This window comes from Schistocerca serialis, chromosome 9 (assembly GCF_023864345.2).
Source record: "Schistocerca serialis cubense isolate TAMUIC-IGC-003099 chromosome 9, iqSchSeri2.2, whole genome shotgun sequence".
Lineage (NCBI taxonomy): Eukaryota > Metazoa > Arthropoda > Insecta > Orthoptera > Acrididae > Schistocerca > Schistocerca serialis.
Genome location: NC_064646.1, coordinates 287,727,788 through 287,750,006, shown reverse-complemented (window position 1 = coordinate 287,750,006; position 22,219 = coordinate 287,727,788). Strand labels below are relative to the sequence as shown.

At 43.6% G+C, this 22,219-nt stretch overlaps 1 protein-coding gene across 1 annotated transcript in view; it reads right to left on the bottom strand.

Annotated features, from left to right (window-relative positions):
• The window catches only part of LOC126419556 (protein takeout-like), a 100,209-nt gene extending 80,579 nt beyond the window's left edge, over positions 1–19,630 (bottom strand). Inside the window, exons 1-2 of the mRNA XM_050086744.1 lie at positions 19,557–19,630; positions 9,537–9,683 (exon numbers count right to left, since the gene is read on the bottom strand). Coding sequence (XP_049942701.1) covers positions 9,537–9,683; positions 19,557–19,630 — 221 coding nt within the window. The remainder of the gene's footprint in view (positions 1–9,536; positions 9,684–19,556) is intronic.
• Between the last annotated feature and the right edge of the window lie 2,589 nt (positions 19,631–22,219).

The following is a 22,219-nucleotide window of genomic DNA, read 5'->3' as shown; positions in this document are numbered from 1 at the left end:
CTCCGCAGAGCAATTCAAAACAAAAGGTGCGGCATGCTGACAAAAGGAGTTTAGCTCTTGCACGATAACGCTAGGCCTCACACCTCTCAAAAGACTCGGGATTTGATTGATTCTTTTGGCTGGGAAGTTTTGGACCATGTACCATACAGCCCCGACCTTGCTCCTAGCGATTTTCACCTTTTCCAGTACCTGAAACACCATCTTGGCGGGCAGCGCTTCAATGACGACAATGAAGTGAAAGCGGCCGTGAACTCTTGGCTGTCGGAGCAAGCGGCCGAATTCTTTGAAGAGGGAATTAAAAACTTAGTTGTAGGGTATGACAAGTGCTTAAATAAACAAGGCAACTATGTAGAAAAATAGGTAAAAGTGTGTAGAATCAGAAAATAAAAGTTTTTTTACAAAAGTATTTGTATCTTTTTTTTAAAATAAAAACGGCCCTTACTTAAAAAACAACCCTCGTATTTTTAACTAGCTGCAAAACTCTGCTATGTCTGGGTATTTATTTGTTCCAGTCCGCTATTAGCCCATCTCCGCCTCCTCCTCTTGTCTGCCCCTCACCTTCTCCCCTTCTCTCTGTTCATTTCCTCCACCACTCTCTCTCTGTCCATCTCCTACTCTCCCCTCTCTCAGTACATCTCTTCCTCCCCCCTCTATATATCACTCACCCCGTCCCCTTCTGTCTGTCCATCACCTCCTTCCACTCTCTTTGTTGATCTCCTCCTCTCCCCTCTCTGTTTGTCCACTTCCTCCTCTTCCCCCTTCTGTCTCCATCTCATCCTCCTACCTCTATGTGTCCATTTGCTCCTCCACTGTCTATCGACCTCATCTCTGCCTCCTCTATTTCTATATCTCATACTCCTTCCTCATATTATCCAACGCCTCCTCCCCCTCTTACTATTCATCTCCTCCTCCCTTTCTTACTATCCATATTCTCCTCCCTCCCTGCCAGCTATGGTGGCATTAGTTATACTCCGTATTCACGCCGGCCGCTGTGGCCGAGCGGTTCTAGGCGCTTCAGTCTGGAACCGCGCGACTGCTACAGTCGCAGGTTCGAATCATGCCTCAGGCATGGATGTGTGTGATGTCTTTAGGTTAGTTAGGTTTAAGCAGTTCTAGGTTCTAGGGGACTGATGACCTCAGATGTTAAGTCCCACAGTGCTCAGAGCCATTTGAACGATCCTTCCTACCTCTCTCGGCTCAGCAATACCCGTGTGCACGTACACCACAAGGAATGCATTTCGATACTACCCACACAACACGTCAGTCATAAAAGGGCAGCCAAAATTTCAGGCGTTACCATCTGTTCCCCCCCCCCTCCCCCACTCCATCCCCACCCCTACGGAGGCAAGGTGCCACGTGGGATTAGCCGAGCGGTCTAGGGCGCTGCAGTCATGGACCGTGCGGCTGGTCCCGGCGAAGGTTCGAGTCCTCCCTCGGGTATGGGTGTGTGTGCTTGTCCTTAGGATAATTTAGGTTAAGTAGTGTGTAAGCTTAGGGACTGATGACCTTGGCAGTTAAGTCCCATAAGATTTCAAACACATTTGAACATTTTGAATTTGGAAGGAAGGTGGTACACACAGCCACAGTACTTCTCTCCTGTCAGAAAGTAGTTAAGAGTACCAAATTTGGATGAAATCGATCCAGTGGTTAAGGAGGAGATGTGTAACATAGCCACATACAGGGTTCCGACAAAAATATGGAGATACCGCGAGAAATGCAGATGCTAGCGAAACCTGCGCGTTATGCTGCTGCACTCGAACACGAACGGCACCTGTTCAGCATCCTCAAAACGTTGCAAGTGTCAGTCATGGTCAGAACAGCGTTCTGTGTAGTTGTGATTGCATTATGTCGGAGCTAAGTGAATTCTAACTTGGACAAATTGTTGGTTCTCATATGTTGGGTGCTCCCGTAACCAAGATAGCTGAAGTGTTAGGTGTTTTAAGAGGCGCTACATCGAACATCTATGTAGCATACAAGAAAAGTGGAAAAGCATTATCTGCTGAGTCAGTAGTTCTCAAACTGAGGAGTGCGACATGCAGAGGTGGGTTGGGGGTAGTGAACGGCATTCAAGGGAGACGCGATGTGTTGAAAAAATTTCTTAGTGACAAACAATTACGTTTATCTTTCCCTTCGAACAAAGTAGATGCCGCTGACCTGGATTGCATTTTACCCACGGTCGGCGTTACGCCAAACGCGGTCAATGACAGTGAAACTACCACGCACTGTGGAAGCTTTCGTTCGTGTATCTCGACGCTTCCTTACAGTCTTACAGACTTCGTGAGGAAGACTTGACCGCAATACCAAGCGGTCCCTGCTAGTCATAGATATCAATGGTCCATTAACTAGCGGAGGGAAGGGAGATACTCCAAAGGCTAGGACGAGAAGATACGATGAGAACTATATATTGCTGGGCCTCATAAAAACTACAATCAATGGTGAAGAATGTCCGCAGTGCGTTATTTGTTTCACATTTTGGCTGCTGATAACACGAAGCGTAACAAGTTAAAGGAACATCTTGAAACCAAACTTCCTGAATTAACGGGAAAACCAAAAGACTTTTTGTCAGGAAAATAAATCTTTTGTTGTCTACCTAGAAGGATTTTGCTAAAACGACGAACGTGACTTCGAAGGCCCCTTTAGCTTCTTAACAGATTTCGCATAGGATTGCTAAATGCAGGAAACCACACAACGTTGCAGAAACTCTTGTTTTACTAGCGGTGATTAATATAGTATCAACAATGTTTGGTGACTCATTTAGTCAACGACTGAAAAGTGTTCCTGTCTCTAATTACACAGGGTGTAGAAGAATTTCAGAAATTTCTGACCATCTATTCGAGTAGTTACAACCATTTTGTACTTCAAGTGGACGAAGCGCCTGATACTCATACAGATGCTAATATGATTGCTTACATCCGTTTCGTTCATGAGTTTAACATTCGAGAGGAGTCGATACTGTAGGCAGCTACAGCTTAAAGCCATTTTGGTATGATCAATACTTTTTTAATCAAAACGGGATACCATGGAATAGGTGCAGTGGAGTTTGCACAGATGGAGCTCGCTTAGTGTCTGGAATTCATGGTGGACTGCAAGTCAAAGTTAAAGCTGTAACTCATGGTGCAGTACGTACCTACTGCGTGATACATCGGGACGCTCTGGCCGCAAACGGCAGCTCTGGCAGCAAACGGTTATAGAAACACTCAGTATTATTAAGGCACAATCTGTAAATAATTCAAGGCTTTTTTAAGTGCTATGTAAGGAGGTGGGAGCTGAATACACTCAACTGCTCTTTTTTACTAATGATTGATGACTTTCAAGGGGTAAAGTACTAAGAAGAATACTTTAACTGAGGAATGAGGTATTCTGTTTCATAAAGAAGAAAAGCCACTCTCTGGCAGACTGTTTCAACAACAGAGACTTTCTACTGAAAATGGCCTCTCTCACTGACATTTTTTAGGAAATTAAATATAGTTAACACTTCACTTCAAAATAATCAGACAACTGTAGTGTCTTGAAATGGAAAAGTGAAAGCGTACATAAATAAACTAGAGCTGTAGTAAAACCTAATGGAAAGTGTCATGCTAAGTATGTTCCCCCTCTAGTGGAGATACAGTGCAACGCTTGAAGTTCACTTCGAAAAACATTTCAGAGACGACTTTGAAAAATTCAAAAATGCCTTTGGACCATCATTTCTAAATATAGAAAAATATTTCAGCGACGACTTTGAAAAATTCAAAAATGCCTTTGGACCATCATTTCTAATTATAAAAGAGCATGCCCAACTTACTGATCTCACTTGTAATACATCACTGAAGAGTAAATTTAATGAAGTGGCTTTGTTGGAGTTTCAGGCTGAAGGGCAGCGCATATGCTGCTGCCAGCCCGCCCCGATGGGGAATTGAAATACAATAAAGAAAAGAAAAAAAGAATTGGAGATTCAAATACATATTATCAAGGAGTAAAGTTCCTCATTCCATTTGCAACAACATGCTTGTGCGAGATTGGCTTTTCAATTTTGGCTGCTATGAAGTGGAACTACAGTTTAAAGCTAAATGTAAGCAAAGAATTTCGTGAGGCTGTTTCGTCTACTACACCACGTGTCCAGAAACTTTCGTCTCAAAAGCAAGCTCATCCATCATAATGAACTTTGTAATTTAAATTTTTAATACTCTTAGGTGACTGATGACCTCAGACGTTACGTTCCACAGCGCTCAGAGCCATTTTTAAATACTCTTGTAATCCTTGTTCGCTGAATTGTAAATATTGTTCATTTCGTAGTTTTTGAATAAATGAAAATTTGATAAAGATAAATAATTTGTACCGCATTTTCGTTATAATAATTCGTTTAGTTTTGGTTTCTGTTGCGTAAAGTCCTTCTAAATTGAATTTAGTAAAACAGAAAATAAGGCAAGGAAACATGAAAAAGTGACTATTTTTATTAATAATATAGGCTGAGGGTTTGATACCGTATTTCCTCGTGAAGGGCGCCCCAGAAGAAAAACGTTTGAGGACCGCAATGTTAAGTCACAACCTGGGCGAAAGTTCGTGTTGCGTATTCTCGGCGGACGGTCATTGAAGAGGATTGTGACTAAAAGTAAACAGGACGACAGCTGCAAAAGTCACTGCAAAACGGAATGTGCTCGCGAAACCTGCCAGCACCAAAACAAGGAAGGCAGTTCCATCAGAAGCGCGAAACTGCAAGGCGAGCAATGTCTAACACGACATCCCGTCCCATCATGGATACATTTAAAATGATCTATGCCTTTCGCGTTTATAGTTGCATTTCATTTGCGCGACATATTAAATACCAAGACAACACTGTTGCATGTTGATAGTTATGACTATACGTATGATACATTAATCTATACACATGATAAATTAACCCCCACTCCTTTCAAACGCCTCCACAGTTTCCGTCCACATGCTCAGGCTTGCCGGCCTCGTTGTCCGAGCGGTTCTAGGCGCTACATTCTGGAACCGCGAGATACTACGGTCGCAGGTTCAAATCTTGCCTCGGGCATGGATGTGTGTAATGTCCTTAGGTTACTTAGGTTTTATGTAGTTCTAAGTTCTAGGGGACTGATGACCTCAGAAGTTAAGTCCCATAGTGCTCACGTCAGAGCCATTTGAACCATTTTGCTCAGGCTAATCTCAGGAGCTACTATCTGAATTTTGATTCGGTTTTCAATTATAGGTAGACAGATTCATAAGGAATGTTTGCGTATCTGATCTACCAGCGGAAAAATGCTACTATCGGAGCACAAAAAGGCGGCTTCGCTCCTGTTTAAAAGGGTTTGACTGAAAAGTGGGGTACCAGCTGCCTCGTTCTGCCTTCCTTCCTCAGCACCTTTAAAAAATTTTCCAAAAATTTGGGCATGCAACTCACCTCTGGCTCCCACAATCTCCCCTAACTGTAACACACACCAACTAGTCCATCGCACCTGTCCATTCCACTTGCCCATTAACACTCACTCATTCAGCCCAACTCATTGTCATTATCTCTTTGCGTCTCTCCAACTGTCATTGTCTCCTGTCTCAGAGTCTCATTCGTCTTCATTCTGTCCTACTATTACGACTGTCTTCTTTCGCTGTCAGGATCTCCCTCTTGCTCTGTCTTACTGCTGCTACCTCATTCATTCGTTCCCACTGCTGTTGCCTCTTCTCACTGTCACTAGTCCCTCTTCCTCGTTGTCATTGTCAGAGAATCTCTCTCTCATTATCACTGATTCTCACCCACTTCCAGATTCTCCTTCTCTTTATTCTTCTCCCATTGGAACTGCCTCCTTCATTCTTTTCTTAGAACTGTTCTGTCATTGTCAACTATGTTTCACTGCCACCGTGTCCCTCAGTTCCTCGCCACTGCTATTGCCTCCTTCGTTCTTTCTATACCACAACCACTGTCTACTATCTTCTAGCATTTATTACGTTTCTGTCTCTTTCCCACTGCCATTGTCTTCTTCTCTCTCAGCATAAAATGGCGCGAGTGTGTTCACGTGCTCCTACAGGGCTATTTTTCCGCTTGTTCCCTTGTTTCCCCTGCTAGAGCAGGGCATGTCATTCATATAAAAAGAACTTTATGGGCCAGTAAAATTTTGACAGATTACTTTTGTGAAACTGAAATAATGCAAAACTTTTTTCACCTCAGACCGGATTTTACGTACACAAAAATTTTACGTGTGCTTCATTACTACAACCTGGGGTTCCCAGAACCCTTCTGATGGTTACGAAGTCTATTCTCCGTGCTACGTCACTTGATAAAATACATTTTCGCCTCATACGGGATTTTACGGGCTTGTTTTACGTGTACAAGTAAAGTAACTTCGAATATCTGTATTTCGTAAAGGGACAGAGATACCACGAAAATTTTCAAGGTTTTTCGAGTGCGGGATCTTAGGAATACATCATAAAAATTTCAGCCATTTATTGTTCATAGCCCTATTGGAATCCGCGGCTCAGTTTTGACATTCAAAAATAATGTTTTTGCGGTGTTTCTCGATAACAGAAAAATTTTTTGAAAAAGGAAAGATAGCATTGTTAGATAATGCCTAGAGAATATACTGTTGACATTTGAGCAATTTGTTGCGGTTACTTAGACATCCACTGCTGACAGCAAAAAACGGTGAGAAACACTTTCTTCTAAATCTACATGTACATGGGTACTCTGCAAGTCACACTTAAGTGTCTGGCAGAGGAATCATCGAACCACCTTCAAATTAACTCTCTATTACCCCACTCTCGAACAGCGCGTGGAGAAACAACACCTATGTTTTTCGGTGCAAACCCTGATTTCCCATATTTTATTATGGTAATCGTTTCTTCCTGTGTAGGTCGGCATCAACAAAATATTTTCGCCCATGGAGTAGAAAGCTGGTGATTGAAATTTAGTGAGAAGATCCCGCCTCATCGAGAAACGCCTTTGTTTTAATGATGTCCTAAGGATCCCATACCGCGCATCAGTACTCCGAAAGGGGATGGACTGGCGTAGTGTAGACAGTCCCTTTATTAGATCTCTTGAATCTCCTAGCTATTCTGTCAGTAAAACGCACTCTTTGTTTCGCCTTCCCCACAACATTTTCTATGTGTTCTTTCCAATTTATGTTGTTCGTAATTGTAATTCCTAGATACTTAGCTGAATTTACGGCCATTAGAATTGATTGATTTATCGTGTAACCGACGTTTAACGGATTCCTTTTAGTACTCATTTGGATGACCTCACATTTTTCATTATTTTGGAACAAATGCCAATTTTCGCATCATTGAAAATCTTATATAAATCGTTATGCAAATGGTTTTCATTTTCTGATGACTTCACTTGACGTTAAATAACAGCATCGTCTGCAAGCAACCTAAGACGGCTGCTCAGATTGTCTCCCAAATCTTTCATGTAGTTAAGGAACAGCAGAGAGCCAATTCTACCTTGGGGAGTACCAGAAATCACTTCTGTTTTACTCGATGACTTTCCGTCAATTACTACGAACTGTGACCTCTCTGACAGGAAATCACGAATCGAGTCACATAACTGAGACGATATTCCAAAAGCACGCAATTTCATACAAGCTGCTTGTGTGGTACAGCGTCGAAAACCTTCTGGAATACTAGAAATACGCAATCAATTTGAAATTCCTTGTCAGTAGCACACAACACTTCGTGTGAGTAAAGAACTAGTCGTGTTTCACAAGAACGATGTTTTCTAAAGCCGTGTTGACTGTGTGTCAAGAGACCGTTCTCTTCGAGGTAATTCGTAATGTTCGAACACAATATATGCTTCAAAATCTGCTCCATAACGACGTTAACGACGTCGGCCTATAATTTAGCGGATTACTCCTATTTTCTTTCTTGAATATTGGTGTGACTTGTGCAACTTTCCAGTCTTTGGGTACAGATCTTTCGTTGAGCGAACAGTTGTGTATGATTGTTAAGTATGGAGCTATTGCATCAACATACTCTACAAGGAACCTAATTAGTATACAATCTGGCCCTGAAGACTTGCTTTTATTAAGCGATTTATGTTGTTTCGCCACTCCGAGGATATCTACTTCTAAGTTACTTATGCTGGCAGTTATTCTTAATTCGTATTCTGGAATATTCACTTTGCGTGCTTTGGTGAAGGAATTTCAGAAGACTATGATTAGTAACTCTGCTCTAGCAGCACTGTCAGCGACAGTATTTCCATTGCTATCGCGCAGAGAGGGCACTGATTGTGTTTGCATATGACCATAATTTCTTTGGATTTTCTGTCAGGTTTTGAGACAAAGCTTCGTTGTGGAAACTATTACAAGCATCTTACATTATAGCCCGCACAAAATTTCGAGCTTCTGTAAAAGATCACCAATCTTGGAGATTTTGCGTTCGTTTGAATTTGGCATGCTTTTTTTGTTGTTTCTGCAACAGTGCTCTAAACCGTTTTGTATATCACGTGGGATCAGCTTCGTCTTTTGTTAATTTATTTGATATAAATCTCTCACTTGCTGTCGATACTGTTTCTTTGAATTCAAGTCACACCTGGTCTACACCTACACTGTTAATTTGGAAGGAGTACAGATTGCCTTTCAGAAGGCTTCAAGTGCTTTTTATCTGCTCTTTTGAATAGGTATGTCTTTAGTTTAATTATGATGGACTTTAAAGGTACGGTATTCAGTCTCGCTACGACAATTCTGTGTTCGCTAATCCGTGTACCCATTTTGATGTTCGTTATTAGCTCTTGATTCTTTGCTGGTAAGAGGTCAAGTGTGTTTTCATAACTGTTCACTAATCAAGTGGGCTCAAGAACTAATTATTCGCAATAATTTCCAGAGAATGCTTTTAGCACAATTTCTGTTGATGTTTTACGCGTACCTCCTGATTTAAACATGTATTTTCGCCGACATAACGAGGGTAAATTTTCGGGTTTGTTCAGGAGCCGCCCACGAACTAAATGGTGCCTCCCTAACCCCCTTAAGGCGTCCTACAGATCACACCTGCTGCAGAAAGAACCAACCATTTTGCTGTGTCTGCCTAAGCTAGAGGGAGTGTGTAATATTCAAAATCTGACCTTGCACTCTAGGGTGTCCAAATGGTTCGTAACCCAAGGGTTATCCAGAACACTTGACACTACCTTTCTATCACCAACAGAGCCCAAAGTATGGGTCTCGGAAAGATCCCGTTCCTATGCGCAGCGTTTTTGAACATATTGGTAGTGCATTCTGTAGCATTGGTACCGATTCCACTACGCCAGACAGTTCGTCCTGCTGTAGATGCATTACCTATGTGAAGCTGAGGCGGGTCACTAGTAACGTACAAGCTGAAAGTCACTATGCTAGCTAGAATCAGGTAAGGTTCCGTATCTGACCGCACGACAAAGAATTTTGATATTTTGGTCATGCAACTGAAACCGTGTAATGCCATACTATGGCACCAGCTCTGATAATATTTATAGGAATTACAGTGATGCCACGAAACAAGTGGACTGAGTATCATTACAACATTCTTCAAAAAAGGAGGCGTTGACCAGAACCGTGGTCTGTCCCACGCGACTGCCAGCAAACTATCGTGTGACTCACCAGACGGCGCATATCTTCATGCTGCCCAGGCCTGTCATGTGGAGGTTGAAGAAGCGTAAGCTGACGCTGACGGTGCCGTTGCCTTGGGTGACCACCAGTTCAGTGACTGCCAGCGGGTCTATGGCAGGACGCCCAGCTCCAGACTCCCTGAAATCACCACCAGCACTCCAGTGAATCGTATTATTAGCTATGCCTACAGAAGGGATTCCAAACTTGCACAGATATTGGCGCCTTTCATTGCACATGAGATTTTTGTTGTTGTGATCTTCAGTCCAAACACTGGTTTGATTCAACTCTCCTCTCCTACATACAGAGAGGTCCAAATTTATCTTAGTTTGTGTGAGCTTTCTTTACAAAAGCAAAAAGGTCAGAAAAAAGGAATAGTAGTGAAGCCGAAGCTGTTTAAGGAGCTAAATTCCAGATGTCAAGTTGACCTCATCGACTTTCAATCGCAACACTTGGAGATTACAAATTCCTAGTGGTTTATCAGGACCATCTCACTAAATTCGTTGTTCTCAGGTCACTGAAGTCCAAAACAGCTGAAGAGATATGCGATGACATTATTGACATTTATACGTTGTTAGGTGCTTCCTCAGTACTGCAGTCTGACTATGGCAGAGAGTTTGTTAACAAAATAACGAGTAGCTTAAGTGCCGGCCGGTGTGGCCAAGCGGTTAAAGGCGCTACAGTCTGGAACCGCGTGGCCGCTACGGTCGCAGGTTCGAATCCTGCCTCGGGCATGGATGTGTGTGATGTCCTTAGGTTAGTTAGGTTTAAGTAGTTCTAAGTTCTAGGGGACTGATGACCTTAGAAGTTAAGTCCCATAGTGCTCAGAGCCCTCGAGTAGCTTAAGTGAACTATGGCCCAATTTTAAGATTGTTCACGGTAAACCTAGACACAGTCAGAGCCAAAGCAGCGTAAAGCGAGCAAATCAAGGCATAGAAAATATGTTTGGCTGCCCTCCTAAACATGATCTGTCTTCATCAAGTTTACCTCTTGAAGCATTGATGAACGTTCACCGTGAGGATGACCTAGAAAATATAATTAATGAAGTGAGTGTTAGCAGTGAGACACGGACTGGAACGTTGTAGGATAATGATCACAACAATCTCCATTGCAAGAGGGTAACATACCATCAGGAACAGAGAGAAAGAAAGAATTCCTGACAACAACGACTACTGTTTGACTGACTTAGACGAGTCAGAACTGAAGCGTACAAGTGTTTAGAAGAACAAGCGCAAAGAATGCGGCAGTGTTCAGATCGCTGCTTTCCAACAGTGGAAAAGGGCTGTACTGTGAGAGTTCCAGTTCCCGACTTCGATAGAGGAAGTGGAGATGCTATGTCGTTCTTGGTTGTCGTGCTCGAGACAACGGCTGATGGTTTCTACGGAATCAGGACGAGAGATGGTGAGCTGAGCTAATTATAGCCACGATAATAAATTGTTTGTTTTTAATAATGGAAGGGACGATACGATATGCCACTGCGGCTACAACTACAACATTTTGTTCCAGGTCCCAGTTCAGTACTTCCCCTCTAAGAATAATCTCAGAAGAGGAAATTCCAGCAGAGAAAACTGTTGCCCTGAGGACAGTTGCGACGTCTCAGTCATTGGGAAGCGGCCAGGGATTCTTCAGATGCGATTGCCAGCAAGAATGTCAGACTCTCAGATGATTTTGCAAAAACAAAAATGTGTTGTGCAACGCAAAGTGCCATGGTGCACGTCCTTGCTGCAATAAATTAATTTTAGATAATATTACTCTTTTCAAACTACAGGTGATATATGCAACTTTCGAAGTACGACAGTTTTGTTATTACAGCCATGGTTCACACTGCTTACCTCTTGGCAGTGAAGGTATACATTTACTAGTGAGACTGTAGTATCCCCAGTCAGTGTGTGTGGTTTGACAGAACTGGAATCACTAATCCACTGTCACTACATGGGCAAGTGAAGGTGCACTGTCACCAGTGATGGTATACTTTCCCTGAAACTTCCACTTCCACTGTAACATATACACATCGGAGAAAAATCAACCACTGTTCTCGTTCCGACCAACTAATTGTAATCGAGAGCTTCTCAGTTCTCCGGTTGTACAACAATACACAGAAACCTGCGCAGAAACTCATAAGTAAGGGCGACGATCAAGAATTTCTCACTGACAGGTTTCTTCTCACAAGGCAAATCCTGGAGGTGAGAAAGTCTTCCTGAGTCAGCATCACTGTTGTAAGTGATCAGCTGTAGGTTTACACACCTAAATATTCAGTGAATGATGCAACGCAGACCATGCAACTAATTAGATAGTTTCTTGTTTAGCATATGAAACTAATGGAATTTAATCAAGTAAAGTAGGGAGCTGACTGTAGAAGTAGGTATAGCGCTCGCAAGTTGTGAACGAAATTATAGGACATAGGAGTGGATATGAATTTGTCTTTAATTTATATATTTTGAGAAAGCTTTTGACCAAGTTCCAGAACGTCCATTCGAAACAGCCCTTGGGAAACCAGCAATTGATCAGCACATGTTAGAATAAACTCTACGTTACTACACTTGTACTAGACACCATAAGGAGAACGGGAAATTCCAAATAGAAAGAGAAGTCATGCAAGGAGATTCCATATCACAAAAACTATTCTCAGCCTTCCTGGAGGAAGGTTTTACATCCTTATACTGGAATAACGATGAAGGAATACTTGTTAAATGGAACATATACCAACCGTCATCTTTTAAGAGCATCGACTTTCACAACTTGAAGCCAAGTCGATAAAATTCTTCTGTATGTCTGAGCGCGTCATAGGTAATAAACGTCAGACAGGAACACTTCGTACCTATATTTGTATGTCGGAGGCTTTGTTTTTTCCCCTAGTTACTTTTGTTTAGTGAGTGATTTGAAAATTAAAGTATTTTGAGGGTGTGCGAGCAATGTCAGGTTGTAGTGCTGTTGCACGTAATTTTCACAGTCACAGTGACTGAAGTAGTGCTTCATGCTTTCCCTTGCGATGCAAGTGTACAGAAGATTTGGCTGCAGAAACGCTGTGGACAAGATGCTGTGAATGTTCCAAATGCTAGCATATGCTCTCGTCATTTCAAAGGAACTGATTACGTTAGAGACCTGTCTTCGAAACTGTTAGATTTATCGCGACTCTTAAGAACGATACATTTCCGTTGTGTAGTTTGCCTTGTAAATGTAGCACCAGTGATAGTACACAACATGCAACAGAAGAAAGGATGGAAAGTTTCATCAAGCATAAGATTCATAGGAGAAGCATAGAGACTTCAGAAAAGCTTCCACCACTAAAGAAAAGTGCTGATAAATATACATTTACGGATGCAGTTGTTTGTGATAATTACAGTTTACAGAAGTCTGAGTGGCATTGTAGATGAGAAATGCCAGTCTGAAAAACATGTTCATAGAATAAAGATCTTCGAAGTCAGTTGTCATTAACGAAACGACGTCTGCATGGTGAAGAAAGTGCTAAAAGTGTACTTGGTCTCGTGAAATTACTCGAATACTGGGCAAAATATTTTCTGTCAATCAAATCAGAAGTTCGTTACAGGGGTCGATGGGTCGAAGAGGAGATTCGCAAGTCGATTACTTTGCGCGGCGTTTCGCACAAAAGTTTCGATTTCCTCAGAAAAAAACTTGGATATCCTGCACCTGCAGAGTCAGCCTTGCGTTCTTGGATAAACCTCAGTTTCAGCATTCAGAAGTATTTTGAAAGATGTTTACTTAGATTAGCTAATTAAAATGTGATCTTCAAATGAGGTACTTGTATAATTTGTAGAGTGAAAACGACTGGCCACCTGCTGAATTTCTCTTAAACTTGTGATGAATGCAAAACGCAAATGGACGTTGTGTAGATCTCGTTTACTCCTTAAAACGTGTCTCAGAGCCAACTTAGAAAATTGCATGCTCTTTCGAGCATTTACACTGTCAGAAAACTACGCTTTGTTGCAAGTTTCGATGATGAAAGCTCCATTTTTTCTTTTTTCTCTCAAAAAAAAAAAAAAAAAAAAAAAAAACAGCAAAATCTGTAAAAGCTGGACAAGCTACAGAATGTACCAGTAAGATTCTAGCGGTAGCAGAACAACAGTTTACATTCCATTATTTCGGTAGAAACTAAAACGTATCACAAATACGTCGCATGAATGCACGGCTCACATGTTAAAGCGCTTTTCCCGAGGCAGACGCTGTTTCTTAGTGACGTCACAGCGTCATCCAGTAGCAGCACAGAACGCTTACAGCTCAACCTTATTTTTCTACGGACCTTGGTCCAGCGTAAGCTTATACTAGTATATTGACTGCCGGGCTGACGTCATCCTTGAGTCAGCAGAGCCGCTTCGCTGGCCACCACTAATTCGCTACACGCGCCACCGAAGAGCCGCATGCGCAGTCAGTGTTTTTTTACGCCGAGATACCACATCACTGCCACAATAACCACTCCCACTGCTGGGATGCAGATCCTGACCTCTCGTGCATAGGACTTGCTGAATAAAGAATGTTGATATTTACAAACTTTCCTGACTCCACACTTGCCGTGATATTGGTAGAAAGCAATCCGCAGGTCCTGTACATGCCGCTCCAGCAGATGCGCCATTCCTGGCTTACACTGGTGTCCCTAGTGTCAGTGTGTCAGATGGGGGGAGGCGGGCACATGGACAGCCTGTTTCTCACTAGTCTCTTACATTAACTTATGGGTTGTTTTGGGGGAACAGACCAAACAGCGAGGTCATCGGTCTCATCGGAATAGGGAAGGATGGGGAAGGAAGTCGGCCGTGCCCTCTGAAGGGAACCATCCCGGCATTTGCGTGGAGCGATTTAGGGAAATCACGGAAAACCTAAATCAGGATGGCCGGATGCGGTATTGAACCGTATGTTAATGTATGCTGTGGGGACATATTTTATCTGATGAATGGGGAGCTCCTATTGTTTTGCTGAGTATCTAGTCTATATTTATTGCTTGCTTTCGCATTGGATTGTAGTTGGTGATCCTGGAATTTGCCCAAGTCTAAAGAAAACCTCCCTGGAACCACAGCAACGCTCTCTCTGGTCTGTTCTAATTATATTACTAGTTTCTGGTTGACCTGATTCTTCCTTTCTTTCTCTCTCTCTCTCTCTCTCTCTCTCTTTCATTTTTAGTTATTTTCCTCATCTTGGTTGTCGTCTTCTAATTATTCCATCTTCGTCGAAGTCTGTGGCGTTGGGCGTGGCTGTTGTCTGTGTGTCTGTTGTTTTAATTTAGGTATTGTTGATATCGCTGTATACTGGTATTTAGTTTTGGGATATCTAAATCCAGTATATGTTTCTTCGAGTAGTTTGTTTGCAAGTGTCCTTTTATGGTATCTGTTTGTGCTTATTCTATCTGTTAGCTGTAGTCATCTTGTCCGCAATGGTTCTGTTTTCGCGTTTCTGTAAACCATTTCGTTGGCTGTTCTAGGATATTTTTTTTTTTTTTGCTGTTCTTAGAATTTTCCTTTCCATTGGCATAATTTTTTGTGAAATGACTCTATTTACCATTGTGAACTGGGTGGCATATTCCAAAATGGGGTAGATGATGGCTTCCTAAGTGTACGAAATGCTATTTTCTGTTGCTCCCTCTGTTCTGTCTCCTAATATTCTTACTTTCACCGTTGTTGTGATGTCTTGAATATGCCGCTTGCATGACAGTATTTATTTAGTGTGATTTCTCGGTATTTAGCGGTGTCTTTGGCTGTGGCTGTTTGCCCCTATACCTTTCGACTTGCGACTTCCGGATTTTGTGCCGTATTAGGTGATGATTTGTGTCGGAAGATAATCAACTGGTTTTTACTCCGTTTGGCTTTATTTTCCATGTTCTGAGCCAGTTTCGAGTTCGTTTAGGTATTACTGGCTTTGTTGGTTGCTCCCAGTGTTTTGTGCGTGAAACCTGTACGCCGTACCACCGGTACAAAGCGCTGAATTTTCGTTTCAGTTTTTCGGTTCACAAAAGGTTGCTGTGTGGAGACTATACAGCTGAGGGGAGAGGATTACCCCCTGTGGTTTTCCTGCCTCTGGGACGAAGATTTCGGATTCGATATGGTTGACGATTACTGTAGAGGTGCGGTTGTTTACATTGTTCCACAAGAGTGAGGTGAGTTGCGGTGGAATCCCCGTTATCAGCAAAGTCCCTCATGCCACAGCTTGTCGTGCGGCGGAGCCAGATTTTGAAGCCGGAAGCGACTCGGCAGACCCAACACCGTTGCTTTTGGGAATATATGATATTACAAGGTGAACAACTCTGCTTCCGCCGTTTGCCGATAGGTGGCGACAACGGTAAGTGGAGGTCGAAAGAAACAGATCGGAGACGTCAGGCAGTTAGCTTGGATCACTCAAACATTAGTCGACTTGTGTCTGCATCATAAAGTTGTTGTTGATTTAAAATGTCAGTTTACGAGCCTAATTCTCGTCATTTGATGGAGGTATTACTGTTTTGTTTCATTATGAAGAAAACAGCGGCTTAGTCTCATCGAATGCTCTCAAGTACGTATGGTGAGGATGCTATTAGTGAAAGAACGTGTCGTGAGTGGTTTCAACGCTTCAAGTACGGTGATTTTAACGCCGTAACCTGGCATAGTGGTGGAAGAGAGAATGTTTTCGAAGATGGCGAATTGGAGACATTGCTGAGTGAAGACTCGCATTAAACACAAGAAGAATTGGCACGATTAGTGGGAGTGACACAGCAAGCCATTTCAAAACGTCTCAAGGCTATGGGTATGATTCAGAAAGAAGGAACTTGGGGTCCCGTGTGAGCTGAAACCAAGAGACGTTGAACGGCGTTTGTGTGTTTGTGAACAATTGTTTCAGAGGCAAAAACGAAAGGGATTTCTGTATCGCATTGTGACCAGGGACGAAAAATGGGTTCATTAAGATAACCCTAAACGCAAAAAATCATGGGGATATCTCGGCCATGCTTCCACGTCGACGGCCAAACCGAATATTCAAGGCTCCAAGATCATGCTCGGCATTTCGTGGGACCAGCTCGGCGTCGTGTACTATGAGGCGTTGAAACCAAGTGAAACAATCACAGGTGCTTGTTATCGAACGCAATTCATGCATTTGAGCAGAGCATTAAAAGACAAACGGCCGCAATACAGCGAGAGGCACTATAAAGTGATTTTGCAGCATGACAACGCTCGACCCCAAGTTGCAAAAGAGGTCAAGACGTACTTGGAAACGTTAAAATGGGAAGTCCTACCCCACCCTCCGTATTCTCCAGTCATTGTCCCTTCTGACTATCAACTGTTTAGATCAATAGCGCATGGCCTGGCTGACCAACTCTTCCGATCTCATGAAGAAGCCGCAAATTGGATCGATTCGTAGATCGCTTTAAAAGATGACTTGTCAGTGCTTCCCGTTGCCTGCAATGCTGTGTTTCCAGCTCGCAGTGGGACACAGTCGGGCCCATCAGTGAACAATTGCTGTCTGTCAAGACAGTGAGAGTCTGTAGCCCTTCTCGTGGTTCGTGGTGGTCGGCCACTTCGCTTTCTCGACAGCCTCTGATTTTTCGCCTCGTGATAAGTGGCTGCCCTGCTTAAGCCTGGCTTGTTCAAACTGTATGAATCCGCCACACTTGTCTGCCTGCTCGGGCAAGGTCGAATTAGCATCCTGAACAAGCAGTATTTATCGCTCGTGCTCCACAACATGTATGTTGAAAGGGCGTCCTGTCTGGCCCAGTCCACTAACATTGCTCAGTTCGTAACAACCAGTTCTTTAAAGAATCGAACTTCCTTGTATAAAACAGCATTAAACTTATGATAACAAATGAGTAAATGTATTACATTATTTACTTTGAGCATGTAAGCGAGAAAAAGTTTAGGAAAGGTTTTAAATTATGCTTAAAGTTGTTTTAGAAGTCGCTGAGTGCTGCCATTATGAAACACTGGATGTACAAGGTGCTTCCCAAAACACCAGAGAATGTCATTGTAAAAATCAGAAAACTGTACTTACGTCGTAATATCCTCCATCACCTTCAGAATAGTCTCCTCGGCCATGTAGACAACGATCCCAGTGTTGTTCCCGATTTTGGAAGCACTTGTAGAACTCAGCAGGGTGAAATTGTTTAGACCCATTGCCATGACACTTGGATGTCTTCAACGCGATTTTCATCTTCAGTAACAGGTAGGAGATACATGGGTACAGGTCTGGAGAATAGGGAGGGTGTTGTTTCTCATCAGGAATTTCTTCACAACTAGGTGTGTGGGGGTGCATTGTCGTGGTGCACCAATCAGTCTTTCTTTTTCCACAACTATGGCCGTTTGCACTGAACATTTTTCCTCAGTCGTCTCTAAACCTCGCAGTAAAACTGTCCATTGACAGTCTGACCATGTGGAGTAAACTCCTTATGCACTATTCCCCGAATCTCGAAAAAAAAATATCACCATTGACTTCATGTTGCTGAGAACTTGTCGCGCTCTTTTCGGCCTTGGAGAAGATGGTGTTTTCCACTGTGATGATTGCTTCTTCGTTTCAGGGTCATAACCGTAGGCCGAAGATTTATCACCTGTTATGATTCTGGAGAAGAGTTTTGGATACTGTCGAACTTTTAGTTGCAGTCCGAAGCCTGATGTTTCATTGTTCAGTGCTGAGAAGATGACGGACATACTTCGCTGCAATTCGTCTCATGTTCAGTTCATCATCTAGATTTCGTTGACATGTACCATACGACAGTCCAAGTCTGTTACAAACACTGTGAATTGTCTGCTTTCGGACTTCGTGATTCACGTCACGCACATTCATGATCGTTTCCAGCGCCATGCATGTTGACGGTCGACCGGAATGTCTGTCATCTTCCACAGATAGTCGGCCTTCCTTGAAGCACTTGAACAACTTAAGTGTGCTTCCTTGATTCAGTACACTCTCAAGAAATGCCTATGTCAGCATGCGACGGGTTTCAGCTGCAATTTCCTTCAAATTGAACCGGCCGAAGTGGCAGTGCGGTTCTAGGCGCTGCAGTCTGGAACCGCGAGACCGCTACGGTCGCAGGTTCGAATCCTGCCTCGGGCATAGATGTGTGTGACGTCCTTAGGTTAGTTAGGTTTAACTAGTTCTAAGTTCTAGGGGACTAATGACCTGAGAAGTTGAGTCCCATAGTGCTCAGAGCCATTTGAACCATTTTTGAACCTTCAAATTGAAAGAGAATTTGAAGCAAATCCGTTGTTTCTACGCGTTATCCAATTCACAGTTCGCACCACTACAACTCACGATTGCATGCGCCGAAGATGACGCAACTTCGTGCCGCAGTGGCTAAGGGTGAGTCTTATTGCACGCTGGTGGAGTCACACATGACGTCATTATGACGTGTACACGCTGTATCGAAGACGACAGAGACCGCGCATCGTCTTTGTGATTGTTCGAGACACTAAACTGCGGTAGCGATTTTTGCAGACGAATTAAAGGAGCAACTCATTATACCCTCAGTTGCAATATTCACTTCAGTCTTGAAAGCTACTGATGTGTTTATTTTCTTTGAAAATATGAATCTGAAAATTTCTGGAAAACAGAGCTCAGAATACGCTTTGTAAATGGTAAATTAGGGAGATAGTTACATCAACTTCACAATGGCTGAGTCACTTAAGGAACGTTATGTGGTAATAGAGTGTCCTATGTTCGAAACTAGTTAGGATCAAAATATTTTTAAAATGCGAATATTGCCTCCAGGTGGTGGCATGCAGCATAGTACGGAGTACACCCCAACTCGACGCAACTAGGGAATTGCCTTCAGACTTTTCTCCATATTGTCGACAATTACAAATATCATTGAAGAACTGCACCAGTGTGTCTGAAGCTGTCCCGGTACTGTTAGTTTATGAGTAAGACTTATTGAATCTGAGTGAAATCCAAACACACTTTCGAGATTTTCAATTTCACCAGGAAGAGAGGCTGGTGCCACTCTGATTACTTGCCGTGAGACATCAGGGAAGTCATTAGTCACATTTAATGCTAACTTAACTTCTTTTTAGTTCTGTGTACATGATAGGCGCAGACATTTTGCTGGAAACAGCTCACCAAAGAGCTTTTTCCTCAAATACAAGTTTCAGGTGACTGCACTGAGCTGACAATATTTGCAAACGGTTCTTCATATCAGTAAACTACAAAATTTTGTTAACATTGCTCATTTGACAGTCCATGGTTATGACCTTCTACGTCTGTGTTTCCTGTGTCAGGTCAGCCTACTTTTCTAAACACACTGTCATTATTCATGCCCTAAGCTTTTAGGATTGTGATAAGTAATGTTAACAAAACTTTGCATTTTGCTGATATGGCTGATGTGACATGGAGAATACGCACATTTAAAAAAATGATCCTTTGTATTATCGAACATGACACTTCTTTGACAGCTTAACTTCAGTTTACAGACTGACACCGAGATGTTGACAGGTTGGCTTCCAAATTTACCATTTACAAAGCGTATTGTGAGCTTCTTTTCTCCCAGAAATTTGCAGGTTCACATTTTCAAAGAAAATAAACATATCAATAGCTTCCAAAATTGCAGTAAATATACCAATTGAGGATAGAATGAGATGCTCCTTTAACGCGTCTGCAAAAATGGCTATCGCAGTTTAGTGTCTCGGACGATCACAGTGGTCAATACGCAATCTCTGTCGCCTTCGGTACAGCGTGCCACGTCATAATGACGTCATGTGTGACGTTAACGAGGTCCACGAGGAAGACAGGCCGTGCAGCTCGGTAGACAAACTGCATTTCGACACCTCTTAACTCGTAACTAGCTGTTTACGTACATAAGAGAATTACATCTTCTACCGGAATCCGCTATTATGGAGTCTTAGTGTTTACAAGATCTCCGGGCTTAGTCCATAGGCCTAATAACAATTTGTTGCGGCTGTACTGCGGTACAACAAAATTAAAATTGTCCATAATGATTATCGGTTCCATGAGGAACACATCTTGTATGAAATTAGGACTGTCAAGCAGAAGAGACTAAATCCTGTAAATAAGCCCTTATACCATTCGTGTCGAGCATAGATCTCAAATTAAAGCATACTGCAAAGTTGTGTATTTTATTGTATTACTAGTAATCAGTAAGATTCTGTAATAGCAGATTTAAATAGAAGATGTAATTCTTGTTTGTACGTAAACACCTACAGGGAGCTGACAGGTGCAGAAACGCATTTAGTCTGCTAAACTGAGCGAGGGAGCGAGCGATCTCAGGCGTGTCCTCGTGACGTATGCGCCGCGGCCTGTCTTTCCGTGGGCCTCGCGACGTAAACAGCGTGTAAAAATGAGCTAAGACGCGTACCTCGAGACATCTAGCGGCGGAATGTGGTACTGCTACTGGTTTCACACGTGCAATGAACTTTTCGGATATTTTGGGTAGCACATCGTATAGAAACTGGATAATTTGGGTTGCTTTTTCAGGCATTAACGTTTCCTGAACTATGTGTCGTAGAACGATATAATTTTGCAGACAAGTTCAGTAACACATACAGATAACTATCTGTAAGTGTGTTACCAATAGAATTAGTAGTAAAGAAATAATAAATGAAAAAGTAATGTGTGCTACCTCATCTAGAGGGTTGGATCCCCTCCTTCGAAAACGTCAGATTGCAAAGCCTGGGCTACTCTCAGGGTGGAATCTCCGTCTTCGAAGATTGTGTGTGTTTGTCTGTCTGTCTGTCTGTCTGCCCGCTGCTGTTCGTTCGTCCGTCCGTCCGTCCGTCCGCCTGCCTGCTGGCTGTCCATCGCCGTCGTCGTAACCGCTGCCGCCGCCGCCGCCGCCGCCTGCTGTTCGTCCGTTTGTTCGCCGCCGACGCCGACGCCGCCTGCTGTTCGTCCGTCTGTTCGCCGCCGACGCCGACGCCGCCTGCTGTTCGTCTGTCTGTTCGCCGCTGCCCATAGCCGACGCCGACGCCGCCTGCTGCACGTCCGTCTGTCCGTCGCCGTTCGTCTGCAATGAGTACTCCCACCTCCACCGTCATCTACACCTCCCCCTCCCCCTCTCCCACAGTCACTTCCTGGAGTGCCGCCTCTGGCCTCCCTCCTTCCACCTCCCCTTCCCTTCCCCCACTTACCCACCCCCCTATCTCCTCCCCTGCTGTATACCCACACCTCTACACCCTTCCTCCAGCCTCCACACCCTCAACAGCTCCCACTACTACCCCCGCTCTCACGTACGCCTCTGTTGCCGCCTCTGCTGCCGCCCCTCAGGTGGTTGGCTTCCCCTCTCTCACCGACCCCGTCGCTTCGTCTTCTGCATCTCCCACATGCATCACGTCGCGCCGAGCCACCATCGCCACCACTGAACCGGCTGCTTCTCCCGGTGCCTCCACTACGCCACAGGGATCTGCCACCCGCCACCTCCCTCTCCTCCCCATCCCTCTCCCCTCCTCCCAGCCTCCAGTCTCCAAAAAACCCCAAAAGCGCGTCCTTACCGACTCTGCTCCCGCCACTTCCCACAAAAAATCAACACCATGCCGTCACCATGGACACCACCCCTCCTTCTGCCACCCCTACCTTGGCCCCCACCCTCCACACCTTTGTCCTGTCAACTCCCGATCCTAAGTTCCTCGACGCTCGTACCCTCACCAAGGAAATACGAAAGTACTTACCTCGTGCTCCCATCTCCCTACTCATTCCCCGCAGGGACTCAGTCCTTATCAAGTCCCCGTCCCCATCCTTTCACACAGACCTCCTGCGAAAACTCCCACGAG